This window comes from Vicia villosa, linkage group LG3 (assembly GCF_029867415.1).
Source record: "Vicia villosa cultivar HV-30 ecotype Madison, WI linkage group LG3, Vvil1.0, whole genome shotgun sequence".
NCBI classification, from domain to species: domain Eukaryota; kingdom Viridiplantae; phylum Streptophyta; class Magnoliopsida; order Fabales; family Fabaceae; genus Vicia; species Vicia villosa.
In genome coordinates, this window is record NC_081182.1 from 44,129,909 (window position 1) to 44,150,090 (window position 20,182).

The 20,182-nt window shown below is 34.2% G+C and overlaps 1 protein-coding gene and 1 long non-coding RNA gene across 6 annotated transcripts; both read left to right on the plus strand.

Annotated features, from left to right (window-relative positions):
- The first annotated feature begins 4,148 nt into the window (after positions 1–4,148).
- Positions 4,149–6,847, plus strand: LOC131661196 (uncharacterized). 4 transcript variants are annotated; one of them, XR_009301139.1, is made up of 7 exons: positions 4,149–4,600; positions 4,680–4,737; positions 4,827–5,285; positions 5,401–5,708; positions 5,963–6,039; positions 6,123–6,146; positions 6,284–6,847. It is a non-coding gene; the product is annotated as an uncharacterized LOC131661196 (long non-coding RNA). The 4 variants fall into 4 exon arrangements; XR_009301138.1 differs by having other exon boundaries at positions 6,123–6,847; XR_009301137.1 differs by lacking the exon at positions 5,963–6,039 and having other exon boundaries at positions 4,150–4,600.
- Positions 6,848–9,173: 2,326 nt separating this feature from the next.
- Positions 9,174–13,178, plus strand: LOC131661195 (transcription elongation factor TFIIS-like). Of its 2 annotated transcripts, none has more exons than XM_058930644.1 (3): positions 9,174–9,332; positions 9,439–9,622; positions 12,002–13,178. In XM_058930644.1, exons 1-3 carry the CDS (start codon positions 9,238–9,240, stop codon positions 12,950–12,952), a joined length of 1,230 nt encoding a protein of 409 aa, XP_058786627.1. In that variant the 5' UTR covers positions 9,174–9,237; the 3' UTR covers positions 12,953–13,178. The 2 variants fall into 2 exon arrangements, with proteins under 2 accessions (XP_058786627.1, XP_058786628.1); XM_058930645.1 differs by having other exon boundaries at positions 9,257–9,321.
- The last annotated feature ends 7,004 nt before the right edge of the window (positions 13,179–20,182 follow it).

Genomic DNA, 20,182 nt, shown 5'->3' on the forward strand with positions numbered 1-20,182 from the left:
AATATGTACAAGAGCAAACACATATATGCAAACATGAAACACATATAAATATTAACATACACAAAGAGAAAAATTGGTGAATGTTGGATTCACAAGTTAAAAAGTGAAGATTTGTAAGTAAAGAGCTAATCCGATATCAACATGTTTCACCAACATTCACCAACAAAAGTATACTAGTATGTAACATATACAAGTAAAACTATATGGTGAACATAAACAAGTAAATATGCACAAGTAAGTATATACACTTGAAACTATACAATATATACGTTATATACAAAGCTCAAAACCACGAAAACTATTGCGATGCAATTCACAACCATCCCCGGCAACGGCGCCATTTTGTTGAATGCAGTATAGGGCAAGCAACAAACAAGATTTGGAAATATTGATCCAGGAATTATCGTCCACAGAGATGGAGAGATGCCATTCAATAATTTCTATGGTTTCGAGCTCGGGATTGAATGAGCAAAAAGTAAACAAAGATATAAACAGGAAAAGAATAAACACATTCTTAGAAGAGAAATAACTTATCAGGAATGCAAATATATTCACTCTTCACAAACATACACTTACCAACCCGTTATACTCAACCTACAATACTCATCTATGTTATCATGTATCTCTCACATAAGCGTCCATCTTTGGAGCACAAACGAGATCATCTCACAACTAAGGTTATCTCTAACGCGAAGTCACGAGAACATTCGTGTTCTCGCATCGGCGATCTCTCGCGCGCCGCTCAAACACAAAAGCATTAAGAACAGATACAAACAGTGAATGCTAGCTCTAAATCTATCTCTAGAGTTCAGAACCAACAGATTATCATCCTAGATAAGGATTCAAGAAGTTTATCTCTAAAGCACCCCAAATCCCCAGCATAGAGCAAAAATCCAGGATAATATCAACACAGATTTGTAAAGCAAGTTAAACATAGCATTATAATCGGTAAATATACATAAGATTCAAGTAAATATACAAACAAACCCAACCAAAGAGAAATACACAAAGAAGAAGAGAAATGAACCGAAAATCTCCCGGTTTGTCAGCTCCGTTCGACGCTCAATCCACCCCCGATCATCCTTATGCAACCTCCGAAGTTGTTTTCTAAGCCAATTCTACTCTAAGAATGAAGTTGATGGTGTTGGGACTCAAAAATACCCAACCCATGACCTAAAACTGTGATTTTGGCCCCTTTTAACGAGCTGGTGTCTTAGCAGGTCCGCTTAGCGGACCCCCTCCGCTCAGCGGACTCAAAATTGCTTCCAGACGCTGATTTGCTCCGCTGGAGCTCCGCTCAGCGGACCCCCTCCGCTTAGCGGAGTCTGCTAAAAATCAGATTTTGTTTTCGCCATAACTCGAGAACCGTAACTCCGAATTGAGCCCGGTTCGAAGCGTTGGAAAGCTTATTCAATGCTCTATCCAATAACGAATGAATGGAAACCAAAATGATGATTTTGGTCTTCCTTATTTTGAGCCTTATTCTTTGTTGAATTGGTAGAATTTGCATTCTTGAAGCTTAGCCTTTGGTCTTTATTACTCAATGCTCCGAAGATGCATGAATACCTATAAAATGAATGGAAAACTATTAATTGGTATAAAAATGAATCAAAAACACAAGTATGCACATATTTACACAAAAGTTAGGATTTTATTACAAAAATCATAAGAATAGAATCGATAAGTGCCACAAATATATACTCAAAATATCGACATTTTGACACTTATCAAAGAGCTAAGTGTGAGAGTTGACTTTGTTGTTATTGAGGTTACTCTTATTCCATTTCATAACTTAAATATATTTAACACATGAGAAAAGCTACACATGGAGGTGAGAATATGACCATCCTTTCACAGTTTTCAAACTTTTGAAATTGTTGTCTTTCACTTGTCTTCGTTTCTTTGTGGAGTGAATTATATTCCTTATATTGTATTGTATAATTCTTATTTTTAGTTAAGTATAACTTCAAACAAACACAATATAAATATATGAATATTTTTAAAGATAATCGTAATTTTTTAGTGCTAAGAAATGTAGAGACATGTATATAATTATTTATTAATCAACAAAGTTATATGTGTATATCATGAAATAATTGTAAAATTAATGGTGTAAAATAATATACTGAAATTAAAGTAATATAATTGTCACTTGTTTTATCCGTTAGACATTGAATTCATTTGAGGACCAATGTCATCTTCAAAGAAGGTTGCGATCGACTTTGTATCGTTGAATGACCCATGTCATTTTTAAAGGAGATTGGTAGGTTTGTATTGTTGGAGGGTTATTGTCATTTTCAAAGGAGGATGCAATATGCTTTACATCGTGGGAGGCCACAATTAACTTTTTCATGAAAACTTTTTAAACTAATTTCCCATTTTAAACTTTTTTTTATAAAATTCTTTATAAATTTTTTAAAAACAAAAATATGTAACACTATAAAAATTATTATTTTAAACATAATTGAAACAAATCGGCCCTTATTTGACATAATATTCACATTATTCCTCATAATATTTCTATAAAAAGAAGATGAATTTGTTAGAAGGTTGGGGGTGGTTCAACAAGTATGTGCTAGTTTAGTTAAATGAATGTAAATCACTAGTATAAAGTTCAATCCCCAACAACATTTATTTATATTTATGTATTATTATAAACGAGTTGTTGATATTTATAAATCAGCAACTTAAAAAAGATGAAATTGTAAGAGTAACTGCTATATGTTTGCAGTCATTAGATGACTTTATGAAGAACTTTAGTTAATCAAGATTTAAAGTGTGCCCCATCTACAACTTTATAGCAATTGTAGTTCATTTTTATTATTTAAATAAATTAGGGTTTTAGCATTTCATATACATAATAAGTTAAATTACACTTTTGGTCCCCCATTTTGCCAAACTCACGAAATCAGTCCTTCTACAGCTGTAGAGAATACTGTTGTAAGTGATGTTGTGTTAGTTAAGTCTAATATTGATGCAACCAAACTCAGGTACATGTGTATGTATCATCCTAGTGACTGTGGGATGATGAAACTTTATAAGAGAAACATGTTGAAGGGCATTCACAGTTGCAATATGATTTTGTTTAAGTATTGTGTACTTTGATTACAATGTTGTGTTTGGTTTAAGTATGCGAAATACAAAACATAAAGAATCATAGATTGTGTATATTATTAAGTGCGAGACCTACTAAAGAGACCTTAATAGGTTGTTCCATGTATTTTATGACTTTCACTAATGATTTTCCTTGCAAGATTTAGATATATTTCTTGAAGCTGAAGTTCGAAGTATTTACCAAGCTCGAATTATATAAGGCTGAGGTAGAGAATCAAACGAGTTCGAAGATCAAGTTTTATGATAAATTAATATGACATAATACATTGATTTAAGATTTCAGTTTTATTTGTACAACATAATGTTCGGAAACATTTTTTTTAGTTCGGAACACACAACAAAATGATGTGGCAAAAAGAATGATAATTGTTGCAAAGGAGCACTCATAATTGAAGAGAATTAATCCTGACAAAAAATTCTCTGTGGTCGTTAGATATAATTCTATTACAATCGTATTAGCTTTGATATCCAACCGAGATATGGATTTAGAACAGATGGATGTGAAAATTACATTTCTTCACGTTAATTTAGATGGACAAACTTACATGAAATAACTGAAGGGTTTCAATTAGGGGTGGCAAAACGGGCCGCCCGCCCCGCCCGCCACCCGCCCCGCCTTATGCCCGCCAAAAAACGAGCGGGACGGGCATGCCCGCCAAGTAAAATGGGCATCAAAATCATGCCCGCCCCGCCAAGATGGCGGGTTGGCGGGCGGCGGGCTTACCCGCCTATTTTTATTTATATTTTTTTAATAGATTAATATGCTTTTTTTACCTTTTAATTAAACTTTTCACTTATTTTTTAAAACAATTTTTTATAAAAGTAATTTTTTAACAAATTTACTCTAAAAAATATTACATATATCTACTATCTACCCAATAATAAGAGATTGGCCAAACTGTCCATTTTGCCCTTTCCTTATAATTTCTTTACCCATACAAAAGGTTAATCATGTAATTAACAAAATAAGAAATAGAACATGCCAAACGTTGTGTTCTCATTGGTCAGTTTTTTCAATTATTGTACTTGGATAAACCTTTTCCCTCTTTCTCACTCTTCGTTTTCAAGAACACAGCTTTTTACTCTCTCTCATTTTTTCTCCTCTCTCTTTCTCTCCTTCCCTCTTTTGTCTTCTTTCTTCTCAAACCCTAAAAATATCTGAACAAATCTCCGCCGTCGCACACCCAGATCGCGTCGGGACTCCCATCCCCGTCGTCACCTCTTTCTCATTCCACCACTGATTTCGGTTCATCAACAAACCCTAACACTACCGCCACCCTCATTTCTCCGCCATAGATTGATCCCTTTCTTCTGCAAATTTCTCTAAGTGTATCACATCCATTTACTACCCAATATTTTCATTCCTGAACATTAGAGATCTACAAATATCAACGAAGAATAAATGAAAGTTGCGAGATGGTGAAGTTACAACAAGACAGATCCGTTTAGTTGATTCTTGCAGTAGTGGAAAACAACAAGATTTATGGTGTAGTTTCGATTCATTACATATTTTCTTTGTTTTTCAATTTTTTTTTATCCTCCTTCCGATTCTTAGTTTTTTACAGGATTTACATTAGAGAGGAGAAAAAATGGAATAGGCAGAGGGAATATTTCATCATCATTGTAAGAAAATTACCTACGTTGGTTTCATCTTTTGTTTTTATTTTTTTTAAATTTATCCATCTCATAATCAATGTACCTATCATTTCTAGCATGGATCTGTGCAAGTGGCAATATCATGGGTCTGTGTTGTTGATTGTCTCTCACCTCTAGCATGGATTGCATTTACCAAGAAGGATGGTTGTAAGTGAAGGGTGTCGCGTGGTTATTTTTTAAGTTGAATCTTTATCTTTTGGTGTCTTATAACTCCTATGTTTTCTATGTCTTGCTTGAATACTTATCACTAGATATTTTCCTCTAGTATGATATTATGTGTCTGTTAATTAGATATTTTTTAGTGACCAGTTTATATGTTCATTGATAATTTTGTTTTAAGGAACCTGCTGAATTTTTAGAATTTGCTGCTTGACATGTTCATTTGTTTTCCATTATGAACTTTCCATATTGAAACTTCATGGTCTGTCAAAGATGACGTTACAAGAAGCTTTCAATCTAGCTCATGCTTTCAGTCATTATCTTACTATGATGGGTATAGCTGAAACTCACCATAGGTAATGGATACTCTAAGGCTTTGTTTGAATTAACTTATCTGATAAGCTGATTTCAGCTTATTTTCATAAGCTTTTCAAGTCCAGCTTATTTTCAACTTATTTTTTTCCTTTCCAGATTGATCGTTATGTGGCAGAGATGAAGAAGACAACGAAAACGAAAGCAAAACTAATGCTTTTGGAAAGAGGAAGGCAACTGTTCCTTTGCATCTACTTGGCTGTCATGTTGGCTTCAACAATGCAGTATTTTTTTGTTATTCTAAGTGTATGTTGCATTTTCAGGGTGTATCAAGACATTGTAGTCTTCTTGCTGTTTTTGTTAGTGAATTACATGACAGTTAGCAGAAGCAGAAACAGGATACTGATTCCAAGGATAAATTCTCGTCGTAACCCTTTATGGAGCTTTCTTTGTCCGGGCGGCTTGAGGTGATAACACAATTTCTATTTGTATGCACTTTTGTTTGCGTTGTTTGTAGGAAAGTTTCAAATTTGAGGAAACCTAGATTTGATGAACTCACTCCATAATGTTTCTTGTGATTAAAAGTGATGTTACAACTTTGTAAATAATAAATGTGATACTAATACCAACATTGCAGGTTAATGAATGAATGTATGAGGTATCTAAAAGTTGCTTTTACTGCTAATTAAATTTTTTATATGATATTTTTTATTTATGTAAGGAGTTAAACATAAAAAAACACACTAAAAGCTCCTCACCGATGAGACATTTACTAGGGATGACCTTATAACTAATCAGGTCATTTGGCTTTAATTGGGAACATTTTCTGCAGATTGCTTTATTTTCTATCATGTTGATGTTTGTGTATTCATGCTTTGCAGAATTCTAATGCACTTGACCAGAAGGTAAGGCATGATACAACATGTAGCTCATCCATCTTTTCTAATCTACTGATCCCATGCTGGTCCTTGATATTGGTGCTTTCGTTGGTGCTACTTTTAGTAGCTTTATGAACTTCTGTTTTCTTTACTCATAACTATAGAAAATGAGTTCGGATCCAACCTTTAACATAAACAAGTCGAGTGATATCAAGCAAATGCTTAAGGAGCTTGGAACTGAGGAAGGAAATTGCATTGCACGGGGGAGGTGGTGGCAAGGCACAAAAGAAAAGGCCGCTGCACTTGGTGTCATCTTAGTTGCAAGGTCACAAGTTAAAGACGATTCCAAATTGAATCCTGACGCAGCCCTCGGGAACTTAGTATTGTAAATGTTGTATCTGCCTTATTACATGGAAGAAGCACAACTACTGCTAAAGCCTCATCAAGCGATAAAACTGCTACTGGAATAGCTATGCATGTGGCTGGTGACAGAAATTCACAATTTTGAAAAGTTCAGTCAAAAATTGTTTGTTCTAATTGCACCATTGCACTAGGTGACTTGGCAGTAAGGTTTCCCAATCTTTTAGACACTTATGCAATCATTTGTTTATCAGGTGAAAGGGTACATTAATGAAATGGCAATTAGATTAGAAGGCAAATATGAGAAAATTTCAAATCTCGCGAAGTTATTTTTTCTTGAACTTTCCAATAAAGGTTTTTCCTTATAATTTTCTCCTATTATTCTTGATATTACATTTTTCAAGGTATAAAGGTATTTAATATAGTCTCTTAGCATTGCAACAGGAAAGAATCCAATATATAATTTGCTTCCTAACATACTTAGCACATTGGTTTTACATTTTTCAAGGTATAAAGGTATTTAATATAGTCTTTTAGCATTGCAACATGAACGAATCCAATATATAATTTGCTTCCTAACATACTTAGCACATTATCCAACCAGAACCTGAGCTATGAATTTTTCTGCAACATCATACAATTTTTAATTGCATCCATCAAGAATGTATATGTTATGTCACAATGTTTACATTGCTTCCTATGTTTATTCATTGCCACCCTTATTTAGTTTTTTAAGTACTCCAGTACTGATAATGGAAGCGTTGTAGGTATCATTAGCTCAATGAATTAAGTTTTTTTTTTCTTTTGAAGTTTGGTTGAGATGAGTTCAAATGGTCAAAACATTCTTGGATATAATTTAGAAGTTTGATTGACATGAGTTCAAATGGTTGTTTCAAGTTTCAACCAGATATGTTGTAAAAGTGGCACTGTTTAAAATTTAATAAAAAAATGCCCAATTACTTGAGTGTTGGAACTTTTTCACTCTCTCTATTAAACACCCTATACACTTTACAATTTTAATTTTTTCCCCTTTTTATTTTTCTAAACATAAATATATTAATAAATTGAATATTTTTTAATAGACCGAAGAGGAACACGTAAAAATTTACTCAATTGAAAACATAATTATTTTATAATTATTAAAAAATTATTCATAATTAATTAAAAAATTATTTTTAAATGTCAAAATTTCTATTTACTGACGGGCCACTAAATACTTTTTTATTTTAATTATCAATTGTCTTTTATTGAGACACGGAATTCTTATTTTCGAATGTCAATTTTATTTTTTTCAAGGGGCATTATCAACAAAATATCTATTTTATTTTAAATAATCATTATTTGAGACACAATTCTTATTTTCAAATGTCAAAATTTTTATTTTTACTATCAACACGATACTTATTTTATTTTACGCTACTATATAGTCATTTACACAATTAATTTTTTATGATACGGGTCACTATCAAATTACTATATTTATTTTAAAATAAAATTATTATTTTCAAATACACTTAAATCTTTCTTTATGATTATTGTTCAATTTACAATTAAGTAAATAATTTCATATTTTTTATTTATATTTTAAATTTTGCATTTACATTTCTTATAATATTATAAAGTTGATATTCTATCAAAATTTATATTTTTTCATGTCTAATTAATTTATATAATAATTAATAAAATTATTCATAATGACATTTAACATTGATTTTCATATCATTTAAAATATACTACATAAAATAGACGAATACCCGTGCGGCAGCACGGGTCTCTTACTAGTTTATAAATAAATGTATAAAATAAATCATCAGGAATTGCAATTACTAGAATTAACTAAAAAAAGAGTGAGTTTTGGAGGAGGAGCGGGTTTTGGCGAGCGGCGGGCTTTGGCGGGGCGGGTATGGCGGGCGGCGGGTTTTGGCGGGGCGGACTTTAGCGAGCGGCGAGCCTAAAATCCCAACCCAACCCGCCAATTTTTGGCGGGTGCGCGGGCGGCCCGGCGGGCCCCGGCCCGTTTTGCCACCCCTAGTTTCAATGATATTGGACAAAACATGTTAATATGTAAGTTGAAGAGATCTTTGCATAACTTAAAGTACTCTTCAAGACACAAGTATCAAAATCATGATTATTATGTTTGACTTGAAGCACGAGTGAGAACTTAGTGTGAATCAACTCAAATTATGCGAATAACTTACGCTTGATGAAAAATTATTAGAATCCAAATATGAATATGATTAAATCATACACGAGAAATGTAGAATATATGAAATACACCAAATATATATTTATATACTTTAAGAAAAATATCATGTGAAATACTATTCCATTAACCTAGATTATCTTTGAGCTTTGATATACTGACACCAAATAATAACTACACCGTATTTACACGTACTACACCATAAGCATTTTTAAAATATTTTGATTGACACAAAATTAAAGAAAAAAAATTATTAAAAAAAACAAAAGTGCATCCAAAAAGTATACACATAAGGTGTGATTGTGATATTTAGTATGAAGCTAGCATTTTTGTTTATCTTTTTACCACAATACAATATATATAGTAATGTATAATAATAGTAAATATAAATATAAATAAATAGCAAAAAGATGGAAAGATTGATTTTTCATTGATTAAAATATGATCCGAATTACCGGATCGAGAAAGTTCCATACCTAGCACACACAACACAACCCAACACGCATCGCTAACCGTCTGATCCTTTTCGATACACAATGATCCCCCTCCGTTTATATGTACTTCTCTCGTTATTTTCTGCTCCTTTCTTTTCTTTCGCTTCACTTCCCGCACAGCCGCAGCCGCAGAAAGCAACAACAAGTACCATTCAGGTGAGTACTCACTCTTCTCTTCTCCTCCATTCTCATCGTTATTTATCATTTTTCGTTACGTATTCCGTTGAATTTTTAACGTAATTCGATCGTTTTCGTGAAACAGAAAGTGGCTGGGTTCGATGGAGAAAGAAAATGAGAAAGAGTTGGTGGAATTGTATGAGGCTGCCAAGAAAGCAGCGGATGCGTCTACCGACGCAGATAGTCCGCACGAAGAAAGCCGATGCCTTGATGCGCTCGAGCAGCTCAAGAAATTTCCTGTCAATTATAAAATTCTCGTCAATACCCAGGTTTTTTTTTCTTGACATTTTGTAATTTTGATTTCGTTTACTTTCAATTGTTTCTTTTTGAAATCTTTTTGTTGTATGTATGTGGTGAATTTTTGAAGCATGGGATACTGGTGAATGTTGTGTTAAGCTGTATTGCATGTTATTAGGGTTAGGGTTCAATTGAAAGGAAGATACAGATTGGCCATTTTGAGAATTTAGGACAGTCAGTGTTTGAGTGCTGATTTTCTTTGATTTAATCTATATTCTGCATATTGAGTAATCAATTTGTATATTTGAATGATATGTGGTGTTTACTTTTAGGTTTTATTGACTAATGGTGGCTGAAAGCTTTTAATTATCTGATGATGTGGATGTCGCATAGCGATTTGTGTTTTTTTTTTTTGGTCGCCACACAGATGTTGTTGTCGATGGCTAATTTGGATTTTATGATATATGATAAATGTGATTTGTAGTAAATGACATTTAGTTGTGTTTGGATTCGTCAAAGTTGGGATTGGTGTCATTTGACTCGAGTTTATTTGATCCAGAAGTCGGATATCATATTTGGATGTGGCATGGTGGCTGAAAGCTCATAATGAAGGAAAAGGTCCCAAGTTTGAATATGGGGGAGTCAAAATATAAAATTGTATATTTTGCTAGAATCTGCTCATACATTTTATATACAGGATTTATCGTTCCATCTTTAACATTCCAAATGCGGTTGTCAAGGTTCCAATGTCCCTGTCCATCGTAAGGTTGCCCGATACTATGGTATTCTATGGGAGTTTTGATCCTTATTATACTCCACTTTTGTTTGGTGAGATAGTTGCAGGATCATCAAACTAGCTTGTAAGTCGCTGGCATCAGATGGTTTTTGTGGTTCAAACATGCTGCTGTTTAAGTGGTAAAAAACACATTTTTTCCTGGAAAAAATTGATGCTCACCCTAGAAACCGCAAACCTTGTTTGTTGCAGCTTTTCATTCATCGTTTTATTCTTATATGATATCCTTAGTTGTGATGCTGTTCTAGCCTGATCTGAGTTGATGTTTACCTTCATATGAGTCTTGATGCTCTTGCATGGGTTTTTGTTAGGAATTTGGGGAATGTAAGTGAATAGCTTTGCTGATAGATTGAAATGGGGAAACGAATTTTCTTCCCACAGTTTCCCTATACAAATGAGCCACTGCTCTGTATATATAATGCTAACAATTTTAAGCAACATCCTTAATCTCAGATCCCTATTTATTTATTTATCTATCCAACTAGCTCCATCTAGTTAACTAACTACTCCAGCCTCGTTGTCCTAGTTCTTAATGGTCTTCATTAAGCCATGGGCTTGTTAGTACTTGGGCGTGTCATCATTTGACATATCTTAACTCTGTTGAAACACTGCTATTTTTTTCTCTCAATATATCTTTCCAAGATGCAAAAAGACTATTTATAGTTTTATACTTATTTCCTCTTGAATAGTATTCTATAGTATTGCGGCTTCCGTATGTATTTTTAATTGAATTTTAGTTGAGAGGTGGTGGTGGTGGTGGTGGTGACAAAACGAGGATGATTATAGTTATATGTGTTGTGATCTAATATGACTCAATGTACATGTTCCTCCTCAGCGAACATGAGAGGATCTCGCGTTTAACAACATTGATTCCAAACTCATGATTTGATTTTCAAATTATTAAATCAAATCTTTTATATTCATTCCAATCACTCTGTTAATTAAACTCATTCATTCATCTCTTCTTGCTTCCCTCGCTCCTTTTTGTTTCTAATTGGAACGGTATTTCAGCTTCTACTTGTTGTACTTAACTCCTTTTCTCTTTGATGGATTTTCTTTTTTTGTCCAACATTAAAAATTCAGTAGGATGGGTTTGTATATGTGGAATATTTTGTTTGCGTGAATGGATTGTGAATTAATAATACAGTATACCCTTACCGTGTGTCACGCTACCTGTATTTCGGTTTTCAGCTTATGCTCCATTTATGGAGCTTGGTTGTGCCTCCTTTTACTTACAAGCATGTACCTTCATGTTACCACAATTTCTTCGTAGACGGTCCGTATTCTTGCTTGATAAATAGGTTGTTTGCTTTTAATTTAATAATCTTAACAGAAGAACATTATCAACATTGAAAAGTTTTTTGGTGCTCTGTTTTTATTTTTTGAACTCATTAATATAAGTTATTAATCTACCTGAGATTGACAGTTTCAATGATATTATGGGTAAAAATGAACATAAAGTTCAACGGAAAATAAATAGGTGTCTAAAACTACTTAGAAAAGGATAGTGTTTGTAAGTCAGGGCATAGAAATTGAAAGTGCCAAGGGAAGATCAAATTTGTATCTGTTTCATGGGAAGATTTCTTTTGATTTTTTATTTTCTGTTATAATCTTTCAGGTAGGGAAACATCTTAAAAGTCTCACCAAGCACCCCAGGCAGAAAATTCGGGCTTTTGCTGTTGACTTAATTGAGATATGGAAAGGCATAATCATCAAGGAAACAAGTAAAAATAAATCTGGGCCCTCAGATTCTAAGGTTGAGTCAACAAATGGGGAGAGAGCTAAAGCTGGGAAATTGCAAAAGAGTCCTTCGGTGAAGGTTGAGAAAGGAGAAAGTGTCAAAGTAGAAAAAGTTAATGGGAATGGTGCATCAAAGCTGAGCTCTGGAAATGTAAAGGCACAAAATGTGGATGTCAAAATTGAGAAAACTGATCGTTCTTCAAGCGTCAAGGTGGAAAAGATAGCCAAGGAGGAAACACATGTTTCTGTAGCAAAGAAAATTTCATCCAGCTCTGCTGCTCCCCCAAAGCTGAAGACAATGATCAAATCTAATGATTCAGCACGAGACAAAATAAGGGAACTTCTCGGAGATGCTTTATCTAAGGTTTTTGAAGAGGCAGATGAAGATATGATGGATGAAGTAAATGCATGTGACCCAATTCGTGTTGCAGTTACAGTGGAGTCTCTGTTATTTGAAAAGTGGGGTCCTTCAAATGGAGCCCAAAAGGTCAAGTACAGGTCATTAATGTTTAATCTTAAGGATCAGAATAACCCAGATTTCCGAAGAAAAGTTCTGCTCGGAATTGTTGAGCCGCAGCGGCTTGTCGACATGACTTCAGCAGAAATGGCCAGTGAACAAAGGAAGCAGCAGATTGAGAAACTCGAGAAGAAAGCTTTGTTTGAATGTGAGCGTGGAGGTGCACCAAAAGCTACTACTGATCAATTTAAATGTGGTAGGTGTGGTCAAAGGAAAACCACCTATTACCAAATGCAGACTCGTAGTGCTGATGAACCTATGACAACGTATGTCACTTGTGTTAACTGCAACAACCGTTGGAAGTTTTGTTAGTACAGTGGTGACTGGTGAGTCTCACAAGAGCTGTTAAATTAAGGTGTGATGTCATTGCGGTGCCCTACCGCAGCACCATAGCTTTCTGATTAGACTGTTACATTTAGAAATTGTCTAGGCAAATGTACTTTTTATTCTTTTTAACTTGGAGTTTTAGCGTATCTGTAGTTTGTTGTTATTTTACAATTTGTTTATCTGTTATATAATTGCACCAATGTTTTTCTCAGGTTTTAGTGGTTAGTCACTGCAGTATTTAATGGCTCTTACCTATCCGACGATATTAAAATGGTTCGGTAGACTAAGTTACTTAGTCAGTAGACAGAATTGCAGTTTTTGTATAGACCCTTGCTTTCTTGGTGTAAAATCCAGTCATAAAGTTCTGACTCGTGATCTATTGCATTCCCACAAAACATAATTTTCCTTAGCTAACAATGTTGTAACATGGTGCTGTTAGTCTAGTTTCACTACCCCCTTCTTTTGTTTGTTTAAAGGACCCCTTCTTTTGTTTGCTTAAAGGATGAGAAGAGTCAATCAAGACTATATGAACGAATAAGACATGATCATCCCTTTGTGTTTTGCTCCTAGGATAAAGAATGATGATATTTTGTTTTTGAAGTATAACTCAGATGATAGTTTGCAGACACACATTTGATGGGTTCGAGTGTGAATTTGAATGGTTTTGAGTTGAAACATTCTCTCAGGTAGAATTTTATTAGTTTTTAACACCTTCTAAACATAAACTATTAGCCACATTAGGTATTCGAATAAAGCTAAGTATAAAGGCAATGTGAGGAACTAAGGATGTTGCACCTAAATCTTTCCAAATAACGGGTCCTATTTCGCCAGAGATTTACATGATAAAAAATATTTGAGCTGACATTGCATTTAAATATACCATCATTGCTGTTGTTAATCATGGTTATTTGTAATCAACTATCACGAATAAGAACCTTCACATTATACCCATGATGATGATACAATTGAAAATAAAAATGACTCAATAAATTTACACGTAAGTGATTACTGCAACCTTCCCACTAAATTCTTATTCCTCAATCCATACATGATTACTAAAAATTGAGTCCTTTGAAGCATCAAGAAAATATTACAAAAACTATACTCATATGTAAGATCCAAACCTATGATCTTAAGCATCAACTGCTTACAAATTACTAAGCAACTTGTAAATTCTGGAATTTCTATCTTAGCTGATATGGTGAAACCGGAAGTGCAAGAATGATCTTAACCAAAAGTTGGGTTGACACCTTTGTGCCATGGTCGTGCATGACTTCAAATATTTTCCTCTGGTAGAGGCCGAACGTCAGGATCCTAGAGCCGTGTCTATGTAGTTTGTTCCTTGGTAGACGCTAGATTTTTTTGAGCTGATAGCCCAATGTAACAGTCTAGAGGCAGTCCCAGAGTCGCATGGAGGTTATGAAATTTATGGAGGAGCCGTTATAAAACATGCTTGATAACAGTTATGGCGACGACGATTGTTATCTCAAGCATTTAAGCATGAGAAACGAAGAGGTGGCTCATTATGGCCCATATGTTTTAAACACATGCTATATAAATGACATAATAACAAATGGGAAGGTATATGATAAACAGAAGGAAAATAAATTTGGAGAAATTTTTTCCTGGGAGTTCGTTAAGGGAGACCCATCCTCCCTTGTCGACTCCTTTAAGCTCAAAGAAGGAGAAAAACAAACCTAAGGTGGGAGTTATACCCACAACCTCACACACAATCTCAAAAGCCTTAATAAAACCCCAACTGTTGGGGAGAAGTTGAGATGGTACAATATTTAGGGTTTTTATAAGATCGGATTCAAAGTTGGTGAAAGGGATAAGGAGTTTGAAATCCTCAATCACCATGGCGTAAAAGTAAAAGTACTCATCTGATACTCCTCGTGGTTGAGTCATACAGACCCGATCACCTTAAATACATGGTTCTAGTATGACGTCTTCTTCGTTACCGGTGGAAGAGATCTTCTTCTCAGATCAAATTTTGGAAATGTATTTGACATCGATTATGCTATGGTCATGGCTTAAAACTTCTTGGTCAATAGAGGATCTAGTCATCTCCATCACTATTTCTACAGAACCTGATGACGAAGACTCTGAATCACTTTCACCAAAGGATGAAAAAATATCGCCGTAAACTTCCTTAATAATTCGATCAAATTCAATTTTCCCCAAGTGGTCTTCGCATGCTTTCATGCATGAATCCCAAAGCTCTATGGTCTCTTGGCCATTTCGAGGAATCAATAAGTTTCCCAGATCGTCACATTCACGTATTATAAACATTCTAAAAAATTAAGTAAAAATTAAATAAGGTATAATAATAATAATACCTGAAGTGGTTTGTAAATCAATTGGTAAAGGCGTATGACTTCAAGAGCAATTTCGAGGAAAGGATAAAAGTTCAGGAATGAAGAACAAGGAAAGAAGATTTGAGGTTTTATCTAATTAGGTTTCAACAACGGCTAGGTGAAGTTGAAACGTTTCAGGGTCATAATGGCATTGAATTCCCCCCAAACAGTCATTATGGCGAAGAGAGAGAAGAAATCTTGTAAAATATTCACAAACATTACTAATCAAATACACCATTGAGCCGGGGCCTATGGGCGATCTTTGGATGGATCAAGGTCGCGTTAGGGCGTAATCTCTAGGAACGGGGTGTATTCTGGGACTCTTTGTCAGAACACTTTATCCTTTCAGGCTTTATGTTCGGGGGACTTATGTACATCCCAAAATTTCTATCTTAGCATAAATGGTGAAACCGGAAGTGCATGAATGATCTTAACCAAAATTTGGGTTAACGCTCGTGTGTCATGGTCGTGCAGGACCCCCAAATATCTTTCTCTGGTAGAGGACAGACGTTAGGATCCCGAAGTCGTGTCTATGTAGCTTGTTCGTTGGTAGACGCTGGATTTCCGAGTTGATAGCCCAATGTAACGTTTTAGAGGCAGTCCCAGGGTCGCATGAAAGTTACGAAATTTATGAAGGAGCCCTTAAAGAACATGATTGACAACAGTTATAGCGACATAGGACGTTATCTCAGGATTTTAAATATGAGAAACAAAGAGGCGGCTCATTATAGCCGAGAGGTTTCAAACACAGGCTATATAAAGGACACCATAATAAATTGGAAGGTATCTAAAAAACAGAAGGAAACTACATTGATAACACGCAAGTGACAAACATACTTTCATACATTTGCGATCTCACCTGATGAGTATCAGGAAAATTATCCAAATGGTGTTTTTATTAAGAACACAACTAAAGGATTATTCACAAAACATAATAAAAAATAAAGCATTTTGGAATGGGAATAAAAAATAAAGCATTTTGGAATGGGAAATTATTTTAAAGGAAATCCCATACTCAATTTTAGGAAAACTTGAAACCCAAAGCCAATCTTCCTGGGAGTACCATATGAGATACTTATGTAAATTTAAGCCACCAATATACTAGAAGTAGCAGCTTGTTTAATGTTCCATAAGCAAATTTCTTAGGGACACATTGTTAACATTTTTTCACAATTCTAATACTTATACATGTAATGGTGATAAATAAGGGTGTTTAGAACCAAACCACCCCAATCGAAAAACATCAAATTAAATTAAACTAAATTGAAAATCGCAAAAAATTGCATTTGGTTCGGATGTGTTTGAGTTATATTTTAACAAAACCGTGCGGTTTAGTTCGGTTTGCGGTTTATATTTTGCAAACCAAACCAAATCGAATGAAACCGCATTATGTTAATACCCAAATTTAATTTAACTCACATCCAACCCAAACGTAAACCTATTATGGCTTAGCCTTACGATTACGAACGATTTTCTCTTCCCCACACTTAAGGTTTCATTTTCAACCTTCTCAAATCTCCCCTTGCAGTATATCGTCTTCTTCCTCAAATATCTACTTTCTAATATTCTTTCTTTTTCACCTTCTCATTTTTATGCTGTTGTTCTCTCTTTCAATTTCCTTTTTATCGCACCTCTTATTCTCTAATCTCTCCTCTCTTTTGACTTTCTTTTTTATCTCACTAATCTCTCATCTCCTCTATTTTTTGTTTCAATATAATATTTTTGATATTGTTTTATGCTATTGTTTTATGTTTATTATTCCACTTTTGTCTAATATGATTTTTACATATTAAATGGGAACTTGTAGTCCAAATATGATGAGTTTTATTATTATTTGGTAGTGTATGAATAACTAAATACAAAGTTAAGTTGTTATCTATTTTTGTATGCATGACTCAATAATTTTTTTGAAAAAAACCGAACAAACCGAATCGAACCAAACCATATTGTTTTGATTTGGGTTGATCCAGTTTTATTTCTAAGAGTTAATTGAACCATACCAAACCACACGTTTTTTCTCTAGAAGTTTGGATAATTTTTTTTTTTTTTTGCGTCAAAACCATTCAAACCGTATTGCAAACACCCCTAATATAAAGTTTGAAATTTCTAATCCCATACGATCTAGTGAAATGTTTCAATTATCAACTTAATAGAATGATACAAGAAGCACACATGAATTCCAATCATCAACTTAAATTTCATCGAATCCGAACCAAATCAAACAACAACAACAAACCAATCTAGCTACAATTAATACTCCACCACGCCACGTGCTGTTCCACAATTATCAGTTTCTTGATTTTGTTTTTGTTTGAAAATATTTGGATTTTGTTAAGATACCTAGTTGATTGAGGTAAAACAATTAGAAAATTTCTTTAGCCACCTCCCTATGGGGGTCACCCCCAGCGAAAAATCTCAAAATACCCCTGCTTCGGAAATGAACTTCCGAAGCGCATGTTTTTTTTAAAAATTTTCACAATTCGGAAGTGCATCTCCGAAAACACCTCATGGGGGGTGTCTTTGGAGATGAACTTCCGAATTATGCAGGTGTGTTTTTTTTTATGTTTTATCTAAAACAGTCTCGCATTTTCAACGGCTCTCGCTCCTGTTGAAAAAAAAAACAAATAAACGAAGAATAAGCTTAACCAACCCCCTTAAGTTGAGAATATTATTTGGATCAATATGCTCGAGTTCAACATCATCATTCACAACAGATGATTCTTCTTTGGATAGTGACTCAGAGATATTTCTAGCACCAACTTTTCTGTAAATATCAGATAGTTTACTCTTGAACAATGGTGTCATGTTATGCTTAGGATACCATACAAAAACTTTCTCGCTCTCAAAAAGCTTTTTTTTAATGTTTTTTCTTAAACAGTCTCGCATTTTAATTAAACGCAAACGGCAAATAAAATAAGCGACATATAAACAGAAAATACTAATATGATAAATAAAATCCAAAAACACTGTGCGAAAGATACAATCCGAAATCAAAACAAAACAAAACAAAACACGTCAAACAAAAACAAAAACACGTTATTCTGCCCGACGAGCGTTACAAAATACACATCAAACAAAACAAAAACACATTATTCTGCCCGACGAGCGAACTCCTCCGAATGAAGATACTGATACCAATCCTCATCCCACTCAGTCTCAGAACCATCAGCATCAACCACGACTCTCACGCCAGATAGTTAAGCTTGAGCATCCGGGCCCCGGGCCCCCTGGGAACGAGAAGTAGAGCCGGTCGAAACCTTCTTCTTCTCCTTCACCTCCTTCACTCCGCGAGAGCACGAAGTAGAGCCGGTCGAAACCTTCTTCTTCTCCTTCACCTCCTTTTTTCCCTTAGCGCCACCCATTCCTGACATGTTCCTGTAAACAATTGAAATCGATTAATATGCGAGACAAAATAAAAAACTAAAAAATTTGAACTTCTGATACAAGTCGGAAGTTCATTTCCGAAAACTGGGATGGAGGTGTTTTCGGAAATGAACTTCCGAAACACCCCTGCGATAGAGTTTTCTGAAACTTCCATGGCAGACCCCAAAATCAAACATAAAACCAATTCAAAAAGTTTCTAAGCAACCTAAATACCACTAACAACCAGTCCATATATCATTTATGCAATTGAAACCCTAAATAACATGCATTTGAATAATGAATCTAACAAATTTAAAACTTACAAATTGAGTGATTTGTGGGCTTTTGAATGTTGTATAGCAATGTGATTGGAGCCTTGATGCAGCCTTGGAAGTGTGTTTGCACAAATTTTCGCCTTTGGTTGTTTTTGATTTGAGTTAGGGTAAATGAATTGGGGGAGGGGGAGTGTTTTGATAAATCTGCAGAACGCGCAGTATTTCGGAAGTGAACTTCCGAAATGCTGTTTTCGGAAATGAACTTCCGAAATAAGATAATTTTTGAGAAAAAAAAGGCGTTTTCGGAGATGCATCTCTGAAAACACCTTTTTCTTGCATTTCGGAAGTTCATTTCCGAAGTCAGGGGTAGTATGGGGTTTTCACCAGAGGTGGACTAGAAGGTAGGGAGGTTGGCAAAGAAATTCTCAGCAATTAAATGATTGAAATAGTACTAAAAATTAGGGATGGACAATCAATTGGTTTGGGTCAATATCGAATCAAAACTTAAATTCGACGCAAACCACACTTTTCACTTTAAAGGCCCAATTTCGACTGATAAATCGAGTGAATTTAATTAGTTTAATATTTATTAAACTAAATCCATACAAATTGTTTCTTATAAAATTCAGTAACATTTATTTTTTTAATTTAACAAAAATTATTAAAAGTTTAGAATAACATAAAAGTAAGATTATATTTTTATTATTGAAAAAAATTATTATTACGTAATAATATTTTTAATATCATTTAATATCATACTTTAATACCAATCAAAGTTGTATTGCAATTTTTTTTTTATTCTTATGAATAAACAATGTCATTATTATATTATAAAATGATAATATCATAACAATATTATTGAACTTCATTTTTAAAATGGGCATATAAAATAATAATTTTTTTTTTTAATATTAGTTGAGTTTGGTCGGGTTTAATTTTTAATGGATCTAAATAATCATTTGAGCCCGACCGAGTCAATCCTATACTATCCAAATTAAGCAACTGAATCAACCAGACACCCGATCCACTCCGAACCGTTTACACAAAAGTTACAATGAATCGGTTGGTTTGAGTCGGTCGGTTAAAATTTGTCCACCCTACTAAAAATTATAACATTAATTATTTTTTATGATAAAAATACGATTTTGAGTTTAATGGTTATGCACCGACAGTGTAAAAAAGTTTTACACTGTCATCCAATTAGAATATAACGTTCTGCC